Here is a 25,009-nt window from a genome sequence, read left to right as displayed (position 1 = left end):
AGGAAGTTTCTCTGGGCACAAAAGTTCAAGGCCCCTTTGTGCACGGACAGCCTCACTTCATACTTGATGCTAATATCTCAGTGATAAGTAGAGGTACTTGGAGTACACGTACAGTCTGATATCTTTGAGTTTCTTCTACTATTCTAGTCAAAAGTGCTTTGACTCTGACCATGTCCCATAACAGAAATGAATTTATTGCAAAGTAATCCCAAATCAGCCAAGCATAAACTCCTGTAATAATACAGGGACAAAATCTTATGCCTCTTTAAACCTCAGAGCCTCATTCAAGAGGCTCTTGATGTGTATCTTTGTGCTTAGTAAGGATCTTTCAATTTTTTTCTAAAGAGGGGTTAGTATTGTCATCTCAGTTACTGGCTATGATCATTTTTGATACACAAATTGATACAGAATTAGGATTTTCAAAAGCAGTGATTTACCTTTGAAAGCTAGTGGAGCATATTCTCTCAAGTCTTAGTCATTCTGAAATCTGTATTTTTTGAAGGATACAGTGGATTTCAGGTAACACAACAATAACTCCTCTGAAATTGAAAATATCCTAACTGACTTGTTCTTTCTCAAACTAACTATAGTGTCTGGTCTAGGATCCATTTGGCTGGTTACACGTTCATGACACCATGGTTGCACTTTAACTGACTCTTAAATATTTTTTATGTCCAGAATTCTAAGAAGTTACTGTCAATGGGAATAACTGGTCCTGAAGGGCATATTCTCTCACGTCCAGAGGAAGTCGAAGCTGAAGCTACGCAGAGAGCGATTACCATAGCAAACGCTGTAAACTGTCCCCTTTTTGTTGTCCATGTAATGAGTAAATCTGCAGCAAGAGTGCTAGCCAATGCACGAAGAGAAGGTAAAAGTCCTAATTCATTTGTGCTTTGACCATGGCATTAGAGGAAGGGGCATTAATGTCCTACTTAGCATGGGTGCCTTAACCCTCAAAATATTGGTGTACTTGGAACGGGATGTTTAAACTGTGTACGTTTTGAGGCCCAAGGGGAGCTAAGCAGTATGGCAGAACGGCAAATGGTATTGAGCCTTTCCTTCTCCCCAGAACAACCTTTTTGTCCTTCATGCTATATCTCCACAGTTGAAGTGATGGACAGGACAGCATTGCATTAAAAATTATATGACCAGTCCAAGACAATATATGCATTGCTATTCCTCTCCCTTGAGTTATAGTCTTCAAGCCTTTACCAGCCATTTAGGTGAGAAGTTCTGCAACACCAACCACTCCATGTTTTTACAGACAGTGTCATTATATGACCAGGACTCCTATTCACTAGGCATTTAGAAATCATGGTGATGTTGACAGTGTCCAAAAGTATTAATTCCCTCCAGGGAAGGGTTTCTCCAGTCATACGCTGCGGGGTTCATAAATAGTTCTGCCAGCCAGGGGAGCCTGACCCTCTTGGCCAGCTGTTGGGCAGGCTGAAAGCAGTCTGTAGGCTGTAGGGATTCAGGTTTTTCTACGTGCTCATCTATCTGTAAGTTCACCCAGAGCTGCCTGTGGAACAACAGCACTATGAGGGGACATTATGTGAGCGGAATGAGTAGGACAGAGGCTGTGATTTAGGGGGCTGGAGTCCTTATGGGTTATCTGTCCCTGTTATCTTTTCATCTGACCTTATATGAAATGCATACAGATCTCGGTTTCCTCATTTCTGGACTTTAGATAATACTTTTGCTAGCAGCATACATAGATTATTAAAGCTAAAATGCAGAGTCTGATATCTTGGACAACAGTGCAATCAACACCAGTCTGACATTATTGTGCTAAAATAGATGGATACGTTTATGTGGAATATGTATTGATCATGACTTTTATACTAAGATTTTTCTGTAATTCAAGTTTATAAAATAATCACCAGCATATTGTTTAGAAGCACATTTTTTGGTACTGTGCTATGTTAGATTTCTCCACTAGATGACAGTGCTGCTGGTAATGTGGATTGTATCCATACATTTACTGTTCATTGTACACCCATAGGTGTGGTGACGTTAACTACAAGAAGATGTAACAACACTTAAAATACTCAGATTAAAGACAAAACACTGGCTGTGAACATAAAATACCTAAGACAGGAGGTGGTGGTTTATAACACAGTAATCAAGTAAAAAATTCTATGCTGATAGTAAATACTCTAAAATATTGTTAGGCATAGGAATAGTCTGCAGTGCCAGTATGATAAATGACTTTATATCAGTATGCTTCTTCGGTGTTTAAAAAGAAATTGAAACGACTTATGCTTATTGTTTTGCAAATTGCATTTAATAGCTTCCTGGGTTCATACAGTCAAAATTGTCAAATGCTTGCATTTATGCATCACAACATATAACATCTTACCATAATTAATTTCTATTCTCAAGGGGGTATATATTTTAGGAAATAGAAGTCTAGGATTGATTAAGAAATTTGAAGAGAGAGCTAATGTACAACAAAGATAGGTAAAAACAGTTATAGGTTTTAGTGAGACTGAGCTGTTTGTTGTCCACTATTGTTGTAAATTTCAGAAAAAGTTATTTTCCATTATTCAGTTAAAAGTGGTATTTCAAAAAAAAAAAAAAGTAAATTCTCGAGGTGCTGTATAAATGATATAAATAAAACTGGCAAAGTATTGTCAGCAGATGGAGAGAGGTGATCCTTCCCTTCTACTCAGCACAGATGAGGGCACACCTGGAGTACTGTGTCGAGTTCTGGGCCCCCCACTATAAGAGAGAAACAGACATACAGGAGAGAGTCCAGTGGAGGGCTACCAAGATAATCAAAGAACCAGAGCACCTCTCCTAAGAGGAGAGGCTGAGAGAGCCGGGGCTGTTCAGCCTGGAGAAGAGAATGCTCAGGGGGATTTTATCAATGACTGTAAATATTCAAAGGGAGGGTGCAAAGGGGACAGGTCCAGGCTACTTTCAGTGGTGCCCAGTGCCAGGACAAGAGGCAGTGGGCACAAACAGAAACATAGGAGGCTTATTCTGAACACCAGAAGCACTTCTTTACTGTGCAGGTGACAGAGCACTGGCAGAGGTTGCCCAGAGAGGCTGTAGAGACTCCCTCCTGGAAGATCTTCAAAAGCTGTCTGGACGTGGTCCTGGGCACCCTGCTCCGGATGTCTCTGCTTGAGCAGGGGTGGGAACAGATGGCCTCCAGAGGTCCCGGCCAGCCTCAGACATCCTGGGGTTCTGTATAATAAATAAATAAATAAATAAATAAAATAAAGCTGGGGTAAAGAAAATGGGGCGGGGTGGGGGGGGTGGAAAATGTCATTTGAAGTGATGGCATTTGTCTTCTCAAGAAACCACTACTCATGATGAGCCCTGCTTTATTGGGAGTGGACCTTAAAGTGGCCTTTCAATTCTTAAAGGGAGCCTACAGGAAAGATGAGCAACAGTATTAAACTAAAAGAGTGTAGATTTAGATTAGATATTAGGAAGAAATTCTTATGAGAGTGGCAGTTGAGCAGATTGTCCAGAGAAGCTGTGTATGCCCCATCCCTGGAGATGCTCAAGGCCAGGCTAGATGGGGATTTGGGCAACCTGGTCTGGTGGGAGGTGTCCCTGCCCGTGGCAGGGGGGTTGGAACAGGGGGGTTGGGCTTTAAGGTCCCTTCCAACCCAAACCAGTCTATGATCCTATGATTATTAGAGTTAGAGTCTGAAGGTCTGTTCCAGTTTTCTGAAGACGGAAAGCATAATTCTGTTACTTCAGTCGGCTCCGTCTCAGACCTTAAAGGCTAAAAACCAGTCATACAGACTGTACAGGAATACTAGTTCTTATACAGGATTAAGGAAACTTCAGGGGAATCCCTTGAGTTGCCTTCTTTCTCTCTCCTTCCCTCCATGCCAAAGTCCACTATGTCTGCTCTGCTGTCCAGCTGCACCAGTCAACAAGGGAAATCTCCAGACTGCAGCAGCATGTTTTTCAGGTACATCAGCAACAGCTACAGTGCTGCTGAATTCAGGAGAAAGTCCAAGATTTCCACATGTTGTGACTGTGTTGGAGAGGTAGAGGTTAACTCAAGCCCCCATCCTGTTCTTTTTTTGGGCCCTATGAGCCTATTTGCCAAAAGCAATTGTTCACCAGCTCTCCATTTGAGAGGGTCAAATGCAGCACCTCTCTGTGAGAACTGTGCTCGCTTGTTTCTGTCAGCTGTTTCTTCATCCCTCTGCAGAATGTGATCTTGAATTTTGCTAAAACAGGCAGAGGAACTGTTTGCTTCTGCAGAAGGGCTGACCAATATCTCTGTGTGCATGCCAGTCTTATTCTCTTGTGTGGGATGACAGTCTTATTTTCTTGTGTGGGAAGACAAAGAGGATCCTCTTTCTGTTATTTACTGTAAAGTCTTCCCTACAATGAGAAGGCAAGGCTGTAGCGAGCTGGTGCTGGGCAGTGCAGTTCCCTCTCCTCGTTAGGGCTGCCTGATGCGAATTTACCAGGGAGAACTAATGTGGCCCTGTCACCATTCCCTCTGCTAGTAATGCCGACAGGGCAGCAAGGTTAGTAAAATGTGATGTAGATATATGACTTATACTGCTTTCTACTTATATATGCTTTCATTCTAGATATGCTAAAGGCTAGGGATCATTCACGTCCATTTGCGCATTTAACTACACTGATACAGTTAAGGAAATAGGACTGTCTAGTGCAGACCAGAACAGGAGAGCAGAATCTTACTAAAAAGTGATTTTTTGTAAAAGGTTTCTCCCTTTAAATATATATATATATATATATACAAAAATATATATGTAGTCAGTTTTAAAAGTCCATACTTCACAATACCAGTCACAGTTTAGGCCTGGGGGGTGTACAGACTCTCAAGCTGATTCTGAGCGCAGGAATGCAACTGAAAATCCAGACCTTTTAGCTGGCTCATGCAGAACAGCTCAGGTCCAGACTGTAGAAAGTCTAACTGATGCAATGATGTGCCTGAGCCAATAAAGCCTGCCTTGCAGTCCCACTTCTTTCAGATCTTAGCTGGTTACTGAGTATCTTTGCCCCGTATGACTTTATCCTATGTCCTTCTGAAAATTTCACTAGAATAAACACACAGGGACCAGTTTTTCAAGCCTGTAAATTTTATTTATTTTTTCTCAAGATTATAACTCTTTCTGAGTTCTGGTAAAATAAATTACAGTTTTGTGTTCTTCTTTGTTATAAAACAATTTATATGAATATAGCTCTTGCCAGTCAGTTTCATGTGTAATGAAGAAGTCACCAAATCTGCAGTTATTTCCCAGAAGCTCAGAGATGTCAGAAAGACCAAACAGAAGAACACCCTTATTATTGCACCCTTCAGTCTGACTAGTCATGGCCCAGATGAAATGCAAGAAATTGCACAGTCAGCAGAATGTCCAGATATAGTCCATTGAAGCTGCAGTGTTCATACTCAAAGTCACTTGCGGAAATGGCTTGTACTCTTTCCCACTCATGGGAACAAGGAGGGCTGTTCAGGTCAAATTCTGACTGCAGAAATACCGTCATCACCTGCAGAACCTGAGCTAGGATCAATTCAGCATATACAGCTGTGAGTTTGAAGACTATCTTTTATTTTGTATGTCATGAAACTGATGTAAGAAATTATTTATGGAAACTAAACATTTATTCTCTTCCTACCATTATAACTTTTGACATTTATAGCTACGCCCTAATGATATATAGTTCAGGTTTGCTTTGTATGGAAGTTTCTTTAGCTTGTTCGGATGCTTTTAGGAAAGACTGCACACACAGACATACCCTCCTTTCTACTGACGTTGCTCATTAAAATCTGTCAAAAGCCTAACAGGAAAATAGAGGAGATACTGTGTATGTATGCAGAACTTTTTCTCTATCTATCTAGGCTTATGGCAGCCTTTCCTCAAACACTGTATTTGGAGTTGCCCAAGGAAGGCCAAGGTCCCCCTTCTGCTGCAGCTCTGGATTAGGAAAATACTAATCTGACTCAAACCTCCTTATTCACTAAGTGTCTGTATCACTTAAAGGGATAGCCTTGTATTCTAGTATTCGGTGTTTTAGGTTTTGAAAATAAAATGAAAAGAAAAAAAGAGAAAAAAAAAAAAAAGAGGCGAATAACTGCTTAAGTCATGATTTTGAGTCCAAAAAAATGATTGTGGTCTCCTTCTCAGTCCAAGTGTAAATCTGTAATTTATGTGGATAAGTGGTGCTAGAAGTTTAGAATGCTCCAAGCCAAGGCATTAGGACAGGTACATCAGTTCAGCATGTCAGAGCATGCTGAGAGTGTTAGAGCAAATTAATAATGCTAATAGGGATTCTCTAGGTTGTGGTAGATGTTGTACTATGTAGTACTTGGAGTAAATGCAATGTCATGTAATGTCAGAGCAGGTCTTGAAACCTTGGAGAAATAACTGTAGAACTTCAGATCTTAATGTGTCCTCAGAAATGGTATGAGGCCTTCTTGCAAGTCTAGCACAGAAAATTTAAGAAATGACACCACAGTGGGAAATATTTTTACGAGAACTGAGCTCCTCAGAAGCTACCTAAGCAAGTGTAGCAGCTCACGGAAATACCAGAACCTAATGCACAGCAAGAAATCTGCAACGGTTTGCTTTGTTGTTTTCCAATAGTACAGGTGAATACCTAGCTTACACTCAGACAGAAAAAAAATGCTGTCTAGTAGCACCAAGCAATGACCAGCTGGGGTAATGTAATGATAGTTTTAATAAAAATTGTCTGTGGTCACTAGAGTGAAATCTGAGATCCATCATAAGATGCACACTGTTTGCAGAGAGCTGGGGCAGGAGAAAGCTCTTGCTAGAATCCAGCAGAGGCTGCCTTTAATAAGCACCAAGCAGGCTATGAGTGGGTGTGTGAGGTCCTAGCTTGCTCTGGTTCTTCAGAGACCATCATGGTCAGTTGACATTATCTTCTCTCACATACAGAACAAAGTGGCTGGACCACCTCTTCAGGGAAGGAAATATTTTGTTTAATCTCCTGTCTTGTTCTGATGAGTTTCAAGCCCGTGTTTCCTAGGAGAAACAAACAAAAAAAAAAGTGTTAAAATGTATTAGTTCTATCCAAAAGCTAACAGCTGGTTTTGACTGGGGTCCTCTTCTGGAGAAATCTAGAGTACTGTGCCACGTGGAATTAAAGTTTGGGGAAATAACTTTTAAAATTAAAGTATTTATATTTTTTTTTATTTTGGAAATGTTTTTACACTCTTTAGATTTATGTCTGGTGCCACATTTTTTTCCTGGTTAGCATGCCTGCAATTATAGCCTGACAGTTATAAAGGTCTGTTTGATGTATCTATTGACTCACATTGTTACATCATCAATAATTTCAGAACACCAAACAGGTGCTACCAAGAAATATATGGATCTTGAATGTAATTAATGCAACTGAGGATTGTGTTCCTTTTGAAATTTCAATCACACACCTAGTAAACAATGTGTAAAACCCATTATAATATATCTGTCAACAATTTAATTAAAAATCTTGCCAAAGCAATGCTCTTTTGAGAAAATATATTGGGAAATCACGAGCAGAATATTCAGAACAGAAATGCTGTGTTATAGCTTAGTTCATTATGTTCCTCCATATGTTGGTGTTTAATTTGAAACATTCATTCAAATTCAAATCCATTACAACCAAAAAGGTCTGAAACAGGAAAAATACAAGATATGCATTTTTATGTTATTTGATGATGATACTATTCCTTTGCATTTTTCAGGAAAGGTGGTTTATGGGGAGACTATTGCTGCTTGTCTTGGCACTGACGGTACCAACTACTGGAATAAAGACTGGGCTCATGCTGCAGCACATGTCATGGGACCTCCTCTGAGACCAGATCCTTCTACTCCTGATTTCCTCATGAACTTACTGGCCAAGTAAGCAGATGAGCAAATCGTGACAGCTGATGCCCAAATACTCAGCAAATTTTTTTCTGAGTGTGTAATAGCAGGTTGATGCCCTGGAGATTTTCTAAGTACAGAATGCAAAATATTATCAGGAAGGAGAAATGGAGGTGAAACCATAGATAAAAATATTTTTGTTACAGAAATTAGAAACTGTTCAGATTTTGTTTCACTAAACTCTTGTGGCCTTCTTTCCCCACTTGATTGTAATCAATAAGCCTTGCCTTGCTAGTTCTGCAGCAAAAAATGAAACATAACCAGGGGGATAGTAAGCCTGTATGTTGGTGGGAAATTTGTAAAAAGTGGTCACAGCTAGAGGTTCTGGTTTTTGTTGTCAACATGTTTTTTCACTTGAAATTTGGATGCTACATAAAAACTAAGCCCTCTCTCTTCTGAAGGCAGATATGTCTTGTCCACTTCATACTATCTGCTTCAGAAGGAATTATGAACAGAAGTATCCTTCAGATATCTGCAGTTAATGAAATGTGGTTTGCTGGTATATCACTTACCAACAAACCCTAACTCCACAGAAGAGCTGAATTTGACATAAGAGTCTTTGAATGTATGCCTGAACACAGTCTGACTGGTGGTAGTACAAATCTGGGTTAACTTCACAGGGAGTGACACAATCCAAAATTGCTCTAAGTGAGGATGACATTGAATCTTTTGCTCTGGGCAAAGTGGGACAGTCCTGCATTTGTGGGACACCTTTGACACATCCAAATTAAGTGTGGTTTTGGTGCTTAGTGTCTTCCACAGGCTTTCTGAAGAGAAATTGGCTGTCACTGTTAAACTACTCTTAGAGGTTGGAACAGAAGACAGGCTTACAGGGTATTAACAGTTTTTCCTTGCAGAAAGGATGGCTGGATCTACCCAGCAGATTTTCTTGTGTGGCACTGTCTGGTACATGATCCAGTTCATAATGTACTTTGTTTCTCTGTAGTGCTGACCTGTCTGTGACAGCGACTGACAATTGCACTTTCGACATATGCCAGAAAGCTCTGGGAAAGGATGATTTCACCAAAATCCCTAATGGAGTGAATGGTGTGGAAGATAGGATGTCAGTCGTATGGGAAAAAGGCGTTGTAAGTATATCGAGATATCTGAACAAGGAGGTAATTATTATCTCCAACAAAATATAACCTTTCAGCAGAATCAGTTCCTTAGTTTTATCAAATGTATTTATTACAGGATAACTCCTTGATCAGAGACCATAACAGGGTCCTCACTAACTCACACTTTGTGGTCCTGGGAGATGGAAAAGGATTCTCGCTGCTTAAAAAAATAGCACGTGAGAATCATTTCCATTGTTTATCAGCAAAGGACTGCTGTTGTTTCAGTGTTAGGGCACAGCGGTTGGAGAAGCTTCCACAGTGGGTGTCTGCCTGGCAACTTCTATTTTGTGTTTTCAAGCAGAGGAAACAAGCTAGAGATATGAAATGCTCCTCTTATTTATGTCTCAGTCATGTGGTGTGATGAGATGAGTACCTTCAAGTCCCATTGACTGCAGATATTCAGTGCCATCATGAGAATGTTCAGTGCTTCTCAGGATAATGTCCTTTAGCCTCTAAACAAATACAAATATGAAGGCTAGTGGCCAGGATTTTTGGATATGGAGTAGTCTTGTGGGGGAGGATGTGGGCTAATCTGAAGAGGGATCTGCCATGTACTGGGTGTTATGATTGCTCTGGCTGATACAGTACTCTCAAGTTCTGGAGACTCGTTAAACTTTTTTTTTTATAAAGTTCTCTCGCAGCAGGGAAGGATTCTGGTTATGCACTACAAAGTATATTTATTTGTCATAGTAAAGTTATCTACCTTACACAGTTGGTAAGGAGGTGTTTCAGAATCTCTCTTATTTATCTCTGTTTGGAATTCAGCTCCCATTTGTGTGTACGAAGATGACATCTGTCTGTCTTCACCTTTGGCATATCTCTAGTGAGATTTTTTGTGGTGTAAACTGTAATATAATCTGATCCGTGGTTAGTGTGAACATAAGACTTAAATATGTACATCAATGCTACTTTTAAACAGCATGTCCTGTTGGGCAAGGTAGTTTTTCAAAGGATTCTTCAGTTAGTAATATCCTCCATTTTCTTATTTGTAAAATATTATACAGCTGTGAGAATTTATCTGGAAAGATTCCCTCCCTTCCCACTCACTGTTATTTAGAATAACAGTGTTCACCAGCTTCTTTATGCTTTTCTTCTCCAATGACTGCTCACAGACAACCACGCAAACATGGTTTTATGACATTCAAATTCCTATACTGGCCTATGCACATCATTATTGCCAATGTAGCTGGCTTTCTAAGCAAACAACAGTCACAGATAATGTAGTTACGTAGCAGTGACCAGTCTTGAAACACATGTGTATCCATTCTTGTTTGCCATTTTGATGATGTGTCTCACTCACAAATCTGTCTTTTATACTTCTCAATCTCAAATATTTACTGAAGAGTACTACCCTCTGCATTATTGCTGCAGAGGATTTGCAAATCTCCTTTTCTATGTTATGTACCATGCCTTGCCTCTCCCTTCTGAGTTTTCACATCCACAGTATTAGTCAGTCTGATGTCCGCATTTCTTTAATACTGTATCACCATTTTCCAAAACCATGATACTCGTGAAATGTTGTCTCCTGAGGAAACTGCTGAACAGGACCACAGAGTAAAAGCCAGCTAAATAAATCCAATTCCAGTTGACTTTTAACTATATTCACAGCTTTAAAGTTGTCTTTTTTTCCCCCTTTTGTTATGAGGTAAACTAGTATAAAGTTAGTATTCAGTGAAAGTACATTGCAGAAGGTGCATCAGAGACAAATAGATATTTTTCTTCTAATCTCTTCAGTAAATCGATGTGGTGTTGTGATTTTGGCAGAAAGCTGTCACTCATCCCAGCCTTTTCAACAATAAAAGCATTTTTTTCATCACTTATTTTAAAAAGTAATGAGTTTGCTTTTGTGTACTGTTCTTCAGCACAGTGGAAAAATGGATGAAAACAGATTTGTAGCTGTTACCAGCACAAATGCAGCAAAAATCTTTAACCTTTACCCAAAGAAGGGGAGAATTGCTGTAGGTTCTGATGCTGACATCGTAATTTGGGATCCCAAAGCTACCAGGTATGTATGCGTAGTTGTTTCCTTCTATCCAACCTCTCTGTAGGAAACAATATCTCAAAGCATTTGCATAGCAATAAGCCTTCAGGTGAGAGTTTATGGTGTTTTTCAACAGCATTTGATGAGAATTATTTACAGGTTATTTATTTGTCTCCTACAATAGTGTATGTAAGTAGAGATCCTTGATCTCTAGATGGAATTAAAAAAATAATAAATCACCTGAATTGCTAAGTGCAAAAATAGCAAGATCCATACATTATACTACCAGTGCATGGTATCCTAACAGTAAAAATAGCCACTTTAGGATCTTAGAGTAACTCTGCTAAGTGTTTGAGTATGTTCAGCTTCCTTCCACTGCAAAAAGCAGGGAGAGGAGCCTGTGTTCCTGAAGAGTGACCCATTACAATCTTGTGTTTTGAGCTTAGAGCTACTTCAGACGTATTCAAAGGTAGTCAGTATGGTTGGTGAAAGTGTGGGGTCCTGACCTTCTAATGCTTCTTCCTAGCTGATTGAGCAAATATAGTGGTAGAGTGAACCATGAGTGAGCTTAGGTCTGAAGCTGTACTTGCTTACACTTTTATTTAAGGAGTTTTCTGGATTTGTGCACAGGCTAGAGTAGAGCTTGTCACACCAACAACGTGCACAAAAGTTATGCTGATCTCTCATCCTACGTGACCTGATGCCATGGTATATTTATGCTACAAAGGACATGCACTGTCTTTTTGTGAGCCTCGACTCATACAGCACACTGTGCACTACAGCCGATTCCTGTCTTCAGGTATATTCACACCATCAGCCAGATCCATAATCAGGCCACTATAAATATCTCAAGAATCTCTCTTGGGTATTTCTCTGGCTCTTATAGCTATCCTGGTCTTGTCTAAACTGCATGGAAATGGTTTGAGAGCAGGCTGTCACAGAGACATCACTGGGGGAGGTGCTTTTATCAGCTGAGATGCCCATGGGCTGTGCATGTACATCTCCACTGTTTGACCTCCAAGTAGATCACCTTAAATCTGCGAGCGTTAAACAGCTGTGTCCTACCTCTGACTGACCACATTCAGCCCCACACATGCCAGCAGCAGGTCAGGAGGTGTGCCAGGCTGTTGCTTTGGTCTCAGGCTTAGTTCTAGCAAGCAGCGTGAGCATACAACTGCTCTGAAGGCACACACTGACTCTGCCAGTTGAAATTACTTCGCTGGTGTCATCTAAACAGTGGGTAAAACCCATATAAGAAAGCAATCACAAATCCCAAAGCTCAACACTTTGTGGGGTGCTGAGCATGATGACAGCATAGCCAGCTTTCATCGAGGTATCACAGCGTTTGGTGTTCCTAAAACTTGAGCTGTTGTAACTCATAGATGGCACTAGATTTTCAGCCTTTGATTTTAAAAGAGAATTGAAGACTCCTCTGATGGTAGAGGAAAGTTTGGAAACATAACTGGGCAAATTGGAGGCTCAGAAACCAAACGGAGATAAAAAGCCCTTATCCTAGATTTACCTTACACAAATGAAATTTTCCTCACCAATCTGCTAGATCTTGAATTTTTGATAATGAAATTTCAAAATTTTCACTCATTTCAGCATGCTCATGAGTAGCAAAAGCATGTAAAGTGACAGGAAAAAACATTCTGTGTTTTGAGCGGCAAAGCTTGAGGACATGGAGGTTGCTTTGCAGAAGTCCCACCAAAAAAAACTGGCAATACCAGCAAAAGAAGTTTCAGGATTGTCAACCCCAATCAACACAGAGGACTGCCCAGTGCTGGGTCAGAGAGATTTTGCTGCTGGGTATGGAATGGTTCATGTATATTATGCCTTCTGGCATGTTGAGCAAGCATATTTTGAGATACTAGCAATGAGCTATTTCAGGACAGTGGAGCTACGAAGTCTGATTTAAAAAAAAAAAAAAAAAAAAAGGATTCTTTTCTGAACTCACTTCTGCTCTGCCTGAGGACAAATGAAACTAGTAGGATAGCAGAGTTCTGACATTATTCTCAAGGTGCTTTGTCAGCTCTTAAAATTCTTTATCCTTTTCCCTCCCAGGCATTCCTTCTGCCTCCCTTCACTCTCTCCTGAGTACTATCATGGCCTTTTGCCCACTGCAGCTGTGAAGATACAGTTTTTCTTTAAATATTTTTTTCAGAATAAACTGTATTTTCTTACTGAACAAGCTGATTTTAAGTTGAACTGATACTTTTTTTCCTCCTCCTGATCTGGTACTGTTCCCATTGTTTATCCCTTTGGCTTCGCTGGAAACAAGCCACTGTGCAGGTACAATTGTGTGAACTATATGAGTAAGTATAAATAAATCTAGTCCTTGTCTATTCATTTCACTATAAATCCTGAAGAGGGCACAAACAGTCCAGCAGAAAAAACAGATCTAGCTAACAGACTTCAACCATTTAATGTATTACACAAGGTGCAACCTCGTATGCTGTTATTGCATCTGGGTAGTAATTTTCGATATCAGGATAGGCTTGTTCCTCTGTCTTGCAAACTCCTTTCTGTTTTGAGCATGACTATTTTTCTTGTCTGTAAGTCTAAATCTTCTAAGAGAGGAGAATGTAGTTTTCTAGTTCTGGCTTAATGCTGTGTTGCTGCAGTCTTAAAATGCTGGCTGATATTAGCTTAAAGAATTAGGCAATTGCTGAAGTATTGTTGTGAAGAACTGGTATTACCACCGTCTGGCAGAGGAAGCCTATAGGGAAGATTCTAAAGTCCTTCTGTAAGATAGTGAAGCTCTTCAAAATGCAAAAACTTAAGTCACTGCAAAATCAGTTGCCTTTCTCCTTCGACGTCATTGCACAATAGCAACATGATGGCTACTGTCTGGGCATTCAGGGTGTTCCCTTTCAATGTGGCAAAAGCCTAGTGAATTCAGCCCTGCAATCTGGGAGCAGTTGCTATTCAAGGTTCCACTTCCAGCATTCTGCTGCTTTTGCTGAGATTTTATTTATATAGCTTATCTTCACTGACTGGCCTATTTCTGTAGGCTTTGCTGGTAATTTTTGCAGAAAATAATGTATGAACAATTGTATGAGAAATTACTAGTGTATTTCAGGGCTTCCAAATACTGGTTTTAGGATGTCCACATGAAAGCAAGCAGTGTTGGAAAGAAGCACTTTAAATGTATAAATTCATTAGAAATTGCATTATAAAAGATGGGTTGTGAGTTCTGACAGGTTAGGTCTATTTCTCAGCTTCCTTATAGTCCTTGCATATTTATTTAAGAACACACAAATTCTGAAGAGACCAGTTGTTATTTTGCAGCCATGTGTTACTAAACATCATCTTGTGGACCTCAACACTCGCAGCAACCCAAGTACAGCCTGTGCACACACGACTGTTTTGTGAGAACTCATTGGGAAAAAAAAATCAGCAAGTCAGTGTCCTCTATAGCTGATACTTTTGGTTATTTGAAATCAAGTGAGAATACAAAATCTCTAGGGTTTGTTTCAGAAATGTTAGGCAAGGAATCTAAATGCTGTGGTACCCAATTCAGACTGTGGCAAGAGCTGAACATCCCTTGTAAAGTAGGGGCAGAAGGCAGTAAACATCTCAGAAGAGACGCTCAGCTCCTGGCTGTTATTAGGACTCAATAGACTCACTGTAGCCTGTTCAGAGCCTTGCAAATAAGCTGTGGATAAAGCCCTGAAGGCAGGATCAGAACAAAATTTTAAAACATCCACAGACATTAAAAAAAAATCTCAAATGGGATTTAACTGTCTAAGTCCAGTTAAATTATCAAGCTACTTTATAACAATATGCTGTCTGAGAAGCCCTACTCACCATTTATTTTCCATTTACCAAATATAGCCTAAAAGTTAGGCTACCTTTGAATGTCAAGGCAGAGTTTCCTATGCAGGTAGCAGTCTCTCACCTCATCCTCTCTTGGCTCCTCTGGGGTGGCCCTCCTGGGCCCTCGTCTCATTTGCAGACAGGTCTTCAGCCTCAGAAGCTTAAGTGGGGACAAGTTACAACATTTAAAGACTCTATGCCAAGCAACTGCCTGTAATTTTTCATACAGTGCAAGAGGAAAAAAAAAAAAAACAAGTTGTTAGCAGATGATTAGAATGAATAATGCTGTGACTGTCTTACTCTTTTGATGAATGAGCATGATATTGAATACTGAGTATATGGATAACTGCATCTAGACTCAATTAGGGAAAATGAAATAATGTTGCATACAAATATGTGTGCATAGGACAAGTAAGTTCTGGCATTTTCAGTAGCTTTTCTTTTGCACAAGTACAAGCCTGTGTATGCATGAATGTACGCTATTTCACTAAAATCATGGAGTTCCTGTCAAAAGCCTGTTATCTCAGACCAATGGAACATGGAGAAGGAAACAATAGGCACAAACTAAAATGCAAAATGCAGGAAAATCCGTTTAAACATAAGAAAGAACTTTTTTTTTTTCTGTTTTTTTTTGGGGGGGTGTGGTCAGACACTGAAAAAGGTTACCAATAGAGATGGTGGAGTCTCCATCCTTGGAAGTATTCAGAACCTGCCTGGGCACACCCCTGCTGTGCCAGACCCTGACCAGAGCACGAGGTTGGAATAGATGATCTCCAGAGATGCTTTTCAATTTCAATGCCTCTGTGGTTCTGTGAACTGTAACAAAATAAGTCTATCAGAGAGCATGATGTATGTTTCCCTAGTAACTTGCTGCCTCACAAAATGTCAGCTGCTCTCTTTAGAGAACTGAATCTTAGAAATGTTACCAAGAAGAAAAAAAAAAGAAAAAAAAAAAGATTCTTTCTTATTTTCTCCTTATATAAGCTTACCTTTTTCTCCTGTGATCACTTCCAGATCTTCTTTAGTCATTGAATACTCATTTGTATTTTCCTCTCTATCCTTTCCTGCAAGCTTAATTTCTCATTACTGTTTTCCTTCCTGCCCATTATATAGTTTGACAGTTTCCACTTCCATCCCATATCAACTTGTAGTGATTGATAGGAACAAACTGATGGTGTTGTTGATAAATGAGTTGCTTACCATAATCAGAAAAATCATTCTGTTGTCATTCTCTGCCCATCTTAACATGATGTATCTTAGGAGATATGAATGCATTAAATAAAGATCCCATCCCTCAGATATGTCTCTCTGACAAGGAGCTCCTAAACATTAACATCCTGCCTCTGCTTGTAACTGTTATTTTGTCCACAAATCCCCTCACTTCAGATAGCTACTCAAAGACAATGCTTATTTAGGCATATTTTTAAGAGGTTAGGAATACAACTTTACTAATAGTTGCCTACATAAGATGGTACGTGTAGTTATAACAATTCATTAATTGTAAAGTAGGCCATGGGCTTTTTAATCCACATCATAGGCTTTTAAAAAGCAGTTTGCACATGGATTTTAAGGTTTTCTTCTTTTTCTTCTCTATATTCCTCTCCTTCCCTTTTCTTTTTAATACTTCTGTCTCTTTAACAAAGTCCAACTTAATTATCTTTATAAATGAGTGGTGTCTCAGGACAGCACAGGAAGGTGAACCAGAGATTTATTTTTGTCTAGAGTTTAGAAAAGCAGGTTAACAATATGGAGAATGCAAAGGCAGATGAAAGTAAAGTGAAGGGGCAGCTCACAAAGGCTGATATTAACCTCAGCAAACTGGCATTTCTCACCTGCCCCCAGCTCTGAAAAGCTTAGAGATACTGCACTGTAAGCACTGGGAGAAGTTGCTTACATCTGAAATACTCACTCTTACATAAGTTGGTTTTCTATAGCAACTGTCTGCAAAGCAGTTGTTTTCTCTTCAGCAATGGACTCGGGTCATTTTAGCTGCCTTTATTCCTATGTTTTCACTTAATTAAGTAATTATAAAATCTGTGTCCTCCATCTACTGAGGTGTTCAATAGCTATTCTTGCCTCAGGGCTGTTGACTACAGAATCCCTTCATATTCCTGTGCCTGGAATTTTTAAAGAAAACTGTGTGAAGTATGCATCCAGTTCCCATTAAAAGTAATTAAGTTATTCATTTTCATATGCCCCTCTTGAAAACTACAGTGATCCAGTCCTCACAGCAGTCAAAGTTTAGGTCCTGGAGCTCACTCTAGTCCGACAGATCCACCTTCACTGGGCTGATGTAGCTTTATTTCCTACGCATTATGAGGGGTAGAAGATACCTTGTAATGTCAAGATTGCTTCCCTTCATCCAGTTGCCCCTCTTGCCTGACTATAACTTACTATATAGTATTTCAGGCTCTGACTGAGGCATAGACATGTTTGTGATGCTCCTAGGTTGCGTTTGACTTGAAATGTAGTCTAATACCCCTAACTCTTTACAAAGATTCAGGGCTTACCAAAGGCCAATATTTTGAGCTGACCACTTGTACTGCCTTGAATTTCACCCTACAGCTTTCTGCATTAGTCTAATATGATGCTCTCTTCTAAATTTCAAACGTCAGTTTGTAGTTTATTTAGATATAATATCCTAGGATTGGCTGTAAAGTCTTTTATCACATACAGAATAAATAAATACAAGATTACCAGTCACTGAATTATCAAGCACACAGAGAAAATTTGATAATCGATCTTTGACTATAAAATAATTTCTTCTTGACTGCAAACAGTTGGACAGAAGCACTGGATTGAAAAAAAAAAAAAGGACAATCTCAGAAGCATGTCTTCTTTTGTACTAGGGGAATATCAATTTTTTTATTGATAGCCTGAAATCTCTTTGAAAGACAGGTGTATCAAAAGCAGCTGAAGTGAATTAAATGAAAACACTGAGATAAGTAGGAACAAAATAGAGCCTGATGTCTCTGCAATATCCTCCTCATATAGAGTTTTCTTCCAAATATTCAAGTTATCATTCTGATCTCTTTCCATTTGAGGAAGGGTTGTTTGGAACAAGAGTCTCAGTAGTTTATCATGAGAATTAGAGAATTTTAGGAAATATATAAAAAAATTGTCATTTGGGTTTCTGAAACCTGGAGTCAGAATCTGCTTTCTCATGTTAAGTAACCCATTATGTCAGACATTGCTTAGGATGTTAGAGGCAACTGTTATGTTCTACTTCACTATGGTGTCAGTCTTACTTTCTCAGATTATAAATAGTTGCTAGTGTACTTGTCATTAGTTGAGGGTCAATAGTATTCAAACTTTCAGAGCAAACACTGGAATTTCACTAAGTTTCCCAGCAAGCTGCCTTTTACTGAAATGGCTGATATAGCAGAAAACAGTGTGTGGCATAAGGTTGTTGAGTTGTGAGCTCCAGATCCAAGCATACTGTCTTCGTTTTAATTCATTGCTCACTTCCTACTTGAAACTTTCCCTGCCATTGGTAATGTCAAATAAAATTGCTAAAAACCTAAATGCAGATGAGTTTTGGTGAGCTCCATCAGGGAGACTGCACTTCACCTTCAGAAAGAGTAGCAAGAGTAAATCTTGGTTCAACAGAAGAGTTATAAATGATTTCTATACAAGTTGGTTGTTGAGACAAGCAATGGGAAATCTGTTTTTTCATATTGCAGGGTTTACCTGTACCAACGGATGTCTCTTTTAAATGCATTAACTTCCGTTAGTTTTGTATCTTTTTTTGAAGGACATACTTACCTCTGAGGCACGTTTACTACCAGTGATCCTGCTCTAGCACATTTAAACAGCTCACATGTTGAGCTGAAGGATCTTGCTTATTTTTCTGTTCATTTGCTCAAAGTACTTTTTCCATTTTCCTTTTTGCATCCCAGTGCTTGTGTGCAAATAGATATGATGTATACCCAGAGAATGCTCAAGATAATTATATTACAGTTGTTCTTACTTACTGTTCTAGCAATTGGACCCATAAGTGTAATGCAATAAGCTGGAGAAATATGTTCACCAGCTCTTTGCAGAGCTATTATAACACCCATGGATAAACTTGTTCAACAGTATTCATAGGACCAGTGAATACAAGAGAGGTCTGACTTCCATTGCTTGCTCTTTCCACTGTGACTCTGCAAGATGATGCTGATCCTGGAGAGCAGGCAGGCATAAGTTTTCTGTCCAAGCTGCTCTGAATAAGGAAAAGTTTTTATTCCTATCGGCAGATTGGCCATAGAGAACATTTTTAGATATACAGCATTTGAAAAGTTAGTTGCCACTGAGATTTAAATGTACTTAACTTAAATTTAAATTTACCTTAGTTCAACGTAATGATATGAAAGGCAAAATATGTATCTTTCCAATAATTATAACTAATCACTTGAAATATTTGATCCTTGATTACCTTTGAAAATGGTGTACTTCAAGAAAGATAAAGATTTTGCTGTGGTTTTCTCATTTTAATAAATATGTTAATTAACGTTTTTAATAATTCTTATCCAAATAGATTGATATTTTGATCTATTAGTATTTCATATTAGTTTTTATTTTGAAAATTCTTTTTCTAAAGACGTAATCATTGGAATAATGTTAGTGTTATACATTCATGATAGTTTTTTTACCATGTGCACATATTCCCATTCTGGAAAATTCTGACTGCTCACCAAAAAAACATCCTTCCTTTCAGAAATTACAGATGGTAATAGAAATATAAACTTTACAAATTAAAAAAAAAAAAAAAAAAAAGATTGGAAATAGGAAGCTAATAAAAGTAATTAAATTTCAAAATCTTGTGACATTTTAGATACAGTAGATAGTAAGTAGCTCAGTAGGGAAAATAGATAGTAAAGGAAGTATACGCAGTCTGCACTTCCAAATACTAATGTCAGCTCTAGTATTAATTGTCTTTAATGTAGCCAGTTAGGGTTGGAGAAATTTGCCAGAAAAATGGTGAACATAAAGAATGAGGTCTACACATAAAAAAAGCAATGATACCATAGCTCAAATTAATACTGTTGAGGTCTAAAAATTATAATTTCCCTAGTACCCTTGGAAGAAAAATATGCAGGAGTGTGATGTCATTATTATTAAACAGCATAAAGATATTTGGGCTGTCAGTCACTGGATCAGTCCAATTCACTTTAAAAGTTACCAAAATTCATTACAATCTACCGACTTTCCAGTGAAATAGTCTTTGTCTTATTTATGAGTTACAATCTTTGAAACACTGCAACCATACTTTTCAAACTTGAAATTGCAGGTAACTCTAGCTAAAGTGTTAGAGCTTTTTCTGGCCTTATTGTACACAGATATTTGCTTGACAAGGCAGAATACAATAATTTTATTCAAATAAATATTATAACCTGATTTTTTTTTTATTTACTAATCTTTTTCTAGTGGAAACTTTTGTGTTTCAAGGCTACAAAGTTCTGTCCTTTTGACTCTCTCTTCATTCTTTTGGAATGCAATTACTGTTCAATGAAATGTTAATGCTCTATTCTATTTTTACAGCTGTTCCATGATGTACTCTGCAATGTCATAGTTTAATAATGCTGCTAAATTTTCTTCCTCTATCAATTTCTTAAAATTTCATAATGAAGTACAATGCGAAGTTTGTAGTAATTTCCGTGGTTTTTTGTTTGTTTGTTTTGTAAACACAGGACAATATCTGCAAAGACGCATCACCAGGCCAACGACTTCAATATATTTGAAGGAATGGTCTGCCATGGAGTCTGTGTTGCAACAGTTTCAAGAGGGAAAGTGGTTTATGAAGGCGGAGTTTTCAATGTCACAGCAGGAGAAGGCAAATACGTCTCCCGTCCACCATTCCCTCCATATGTCTACAAACGAGTCAGGCAGCGGGAGAAGGTTAATTAAACTAATAAATCTCCGTAATGCTTTCTAGAACATGAGGATAACTAGCTCTTGGGAACAGAGGTTTGGGGATTCAATGGTAATTTCCCTTACTAATCAAAATATGCCAAGGTGGGAGGAAATAAAACTAAGGGGACTCAATTTTTATTGCTCTTCATATTACAGAGAAATATCATAGACTAGTTCCTGCTCTCAGGGTAGCTGGTACAGCTTGTAGAAAAAGTCTGGGTACTTTTAAAAATAAGTCCCACTTGCAATAACATTGGACAAAATATTTTGCTCATGGGTAATCTGACTACCTGCTAGATTTAATCACTGATTTTACTACAAATCACAGAGGCTCAGCATCATGCTCAGGGATAGAACTTACACTGGAGGAAGAGATCAATAGTTTTCTAACTCTTCCATGGATCAGATATTTAGAGCTAAGCCCTGTAGAATGCTGAACATTTGGCTGTGTTCCAGCAACAATGTGTTAAAAGCTGAACAAGTGCAAAGTGATGGACCAAGTTTGCTGTTCAAGCTCTTGTTCAATCTTTTTTTGAAGAGAAATTTTGCAAAAGACATGCAGATTGAATTTTCAGTGCCTATTTTCCATGCTGGCACATGTGAAGAATATTTTTGAGGCCTTAATGTTGCTTATTATGGGTAGGATTTTCAAAAGCACCCAGACAATATCTCAAAGTCACAATCTGAATCAGTAGAATTCACTGCAGGATCTAAAAGTTGAATTAGACAAGCATTCATGCGAGAGCTGGCTCTTTAAAATACTTCCAAGATAATACTGTGCATTACATCCTTCTGTTGTCTTGTTGGACTACAAAAGGCATGTCAAAATGGCTGAGGCTTTCCTCCAAAGACAGCACTTTCCCAGGAGCTGGTGGGGGCTGTCTGCAAGTTGATAGGCATAATACACTTCAGTGGATAGGCAGGGAAGTCCGTTCATGAGCATGCAGTTTTTCCCTGGGAACTTAGAACAAGAAACAGATGATTGCATATTTGGGCTTTCCGAGCATAAAAGAACACATTTTTGTACCAGTACCAATCAGTGTAAGTTAGATAAATTGGAGGCATTTTCACTTGCATTTTGTCAGCATCTAACTATATTGATTATACTTTGTCTCTTATTTTGAAACCAAATTTCTTGTTTAAATCTGTCACACCTTTTCAGTGTGAATGAAGGTTCATGTTTGTGGGAAAAATGAAAGAAAAAAATCTGTTCCTGGACTTTCCAGGCCTACTGCATGAGTGAACCAGTACCCCAAACTGTGAATTTTTCTGGAGAAAAGATCTTCCCTTTCCATGGAACATTTAGTTGAATTGAAACAATTGCTCCAAAGGCCATGCAGTTCCATGGCCAGTTGCAGGATAAGATTGTCACAAGCTAAACAGTGAGAACTCCTCATCTACAGTAGAATTATTCTGCATTTTTAATCTGGATAGATTCTTGTTGCTGTATTCCTCTCATCCTTTGGGTCTGTCTTCAGTGGGATATGTCATACACAAAGTTCAATGTGACTGTGAATCTGTTTAATCCACCAGACATTGAAAATGTTTGGTACTTTGTTAATGAGGGCTGCTTATTATTATTGCACTTTCTTTGTTGTGTAATGTTGGTCCCTTTAACTTTAAATGCAAAATAAATGCCATGTAATGGTAATAGAAGCTAGCTATTGAAACCAGATTTGTACCGGCATTACATCAGCAAAAAGTTAGGACATTCCTTTTCATGTAAGAGAACATGATGCAGTTATTGAACGATAATTAGGTGCTTCCCTAAGCATAGCTAAGTTGTAGTGACTCCAGACCCTGGCATCTCTGCTGAGGCATCATATCCCATGCTAGAAGAAGATTAGTACCAAAACTAAACTAAAATTTAAGATAAATTTGGCAATCCTAGAATTCTAAAAGACTTCAGTGAATGTTGTCATTTCTATTTCTAATCAAAGCTAGGGAGAATTTTTCCATAACCAAAACATCAAGTGCAAAATGTTTTCAGAAGTGATTTTTCAACCAACTCAACCTCCTGTAGTCAGCATCTGGGATGGTGGATGGAAGATACCCACATAAGGCAGGAGTGGCTTTGTTTCATTTATGTTCATTTAACTCTCTTATCTGTACTAAGAGCATCACTGGGAAATGTGATTACCTTAATGAAGAACAGGCTTACAGTGTGAACAGGCAGTGAGTCAGCTATTCTGGAGAGCTGCTCAGGTCTATTTGCTCTGTACTTCTTCCCCCTGGGATATCCTGATGAGTAGCCGAATGAATATATATATACATACATATGGAAACAAGCAAATACTGCAGATAAGTGGTGTTTTTTTGTTTTGTTTTGTTTTTTAATTTATTTATGTGGCATAATCTCTGTGATTTTGCCGCTCCACGAAGTGTTTGAATGAAGGGAGGCAGAAGCATCAACAAAATGAGGTGAAACATGGTCTGTTGCTTGTTAGAAAAACGGTTTTAGTGTTCTTTTGTTACAGTGATGAACAGACTGAACCACCTGCCTCCTGATGAAAATTGAGAACTGAACATTTTAGTTTGAGTGTAAGGAACATTTTCAAAAGAAAATTTTGATGGAATCATTGGGTAGCATAACATTAAAAGCTGGGTTATATCAGGACTGCTATTCTCATTGTGTAGAGTTAGCAATTACAAGAAGACAAAATAATACTGAAAGGTCTGAAATGCTTCATTGCAGGTCTGTCAGCCGGTTCCTGTTAAGAGAGCACCATACACAGGTCTGGTCTCAACTACACCCATCACACCAAAATAATAGCTGCATTCCCAAGGTTTGGTTCTTGCAGGTAACTGTCTATTTTGATTAGTGAAAACTACTTTACTTAATGCTTCTCTGAAATTTCAAGAAAAGTGCAGCAGGCCTTCTGACGTGTGACACGCTTGTCTGAAATGAGCCCTCTCATAAAAATGAGTGGCAGCTCGGGTATGGAAAGCCTCTTTCTGATTGGAACCCCATATAAAAATTTCCACTGAGAGCACAAATGAATTTTAACTGTGAAACTGAGAAATGGGTATGAAGGCCCACAGAAAAGCTGAGCTCAGTTAGGCCATCCCTTTTGAAGCAGCAGGAGTAAAAGTACAAGCCTTAGGCTTGCAATTTTACAGAAAAGCCAGAAACAGTTTGATGTAAAAAATTATATTCTCTAGTGTTCCTTTCTTACAGACAATAAATCTCCATCAATTGAGCTGTTGGGGTTAAGCTGAGAGATCGGTATTGCAAGGACAACATCTGTCTTCATGCAGTAGAGGTGCTGCAGTCAAAACCAGCTGTGATCTGATGGATGGCTGAGCTGCTATAAGGCTCAGAGCTGCTAACAGTGCAGTAACACCCAGCATCATCCCCTCCCTCTTCACCACTGTCCACAGTGCACAGCCTGGTTATTGACATTCCCTCAAATGTGTAAGCCCTGGTGCTTGGTACATCCTTCTCTGAGTTGATTTACTTGATAACCCAACAGAAAACAAATAGCTTCCTTTTTCTGGGTTAGTTTTCTAATCTCACTCTTTAACTGTTTACAAGCTGCAGAAATGCTTCAGGAGAAACTAAAAGAGCTAGGTATGACCTTCAGAAAGCACAACTGGGGCATGATGCTGCTGTATGCCAACTGCAGCTGAAATATTTTTCTGCTACAGTAGGGGGGTTGATTATATGGGTCGGGGGTATGGTGAGTGGCAGTAAGCATGACAAAATCCAGGCTGAATTTTTGTGTGTATATAAGTACCAACAGTGAGATCAGCTAGCTTGAGAAATAAATTCCCAATAGATGGATGTAAAGCCCCAGTTCACACCTCACATAAAATGGGTCTGTTCTTGGTTTGTTCTTAATTAATGAGGACACGAACAAACCTGCAGTGCTGGGAGGGTGAAATTAGCTTTTCCACATTTCATTGTATTATTATTTTAAAGCACCCTCACAGGGAAATTCATCTAGAGCATCAGTAGCAGCAACAGAGTGCAGCGTGCTATTTGTTTTCCTCTGTCATAAGGGAGAAAGCTTTTGTAATAGAGAGGACTAAAGGCTAAAGCTGCAATAGAGTGAGGGAGAAATAATCATTCTTTCTAGCTCCTAGCACTCTTTCTCTATTATTACCTCTCTGAGTGACAAATTGCAAAGCAGAGATTTTCTTTTGAAAGATTATATCATATTGTCTTTTTCTTCTCTGTAGATAAAAGCAAATGAAAATGACCCTGCTGTCCTCACCAAAGCAGTGCATGCTGGTTCCAACAGTCAGCTCACAATCAACTTCGCAAGAGCCAGCATGAAACATCAGTAACCAATAAACATACTGGGCTTCCTGCA

The 25,009-nt window shown here is 38.8% G+C and overlaps 1 protein-coding gene across 1 annotated transcript in view; it reads left to right on the top strand.

Annotated features, from left to right (window-relative positions):
- The window catches only part of DPYS (dihydropyrimidinase), a 34,460-nt gene extending 9,451 nt beyond the window's left edge, over window positions 1-25,009 (top strand). The window contains exons 5-11 of the mRNA XM_013179932.3: window positions 679-868; window positions 7,700-7,856; window positions 8,827-8,968; window positions 10,861-11,003; window positions 20,471-20,678; window positions 23,389-23,494; window positions 24,876-25,009. Of these exons, the coding sequence (XP_013035386.2) occupies window positions 679-868; window positions 7,700-7,856; window positions 8,827-8,968; window positions 10,861-11,003; window positions 20,471-20,678; window positions 23,389-23,463 (915 nt within the window). The 3' untranslated portion in view covers window positions 23,464-23,494; window positions 24,876-25,009. The remainder of the gene's footprint in view (window positions 1-678; window positions 869-7,699; window positions 7,857-8,826; window positions 8,969-10,860; window positions 11,004-20,470; window positions 20,679-23,388; window positions 23,495-24,875) is intronic.

This window comes from Anser cygnoides, chromosome 2, assembly GCF_040182565.1.
Source record: "Anser cygnoides isolate HZ-2024a breed goose chromosome 2, Taihu_goose_T2T_genome, whole genome shotgun sequence".
NCBI classification, from domain to species: Eukaryota; Metazoa; Chordata; class Aves; order Anseriformes; family Anatidae; genus Anser; species Anser cygnoides.
This window is presented reverse-complemented; position numbering and strand designations above follow the sequence as displayed.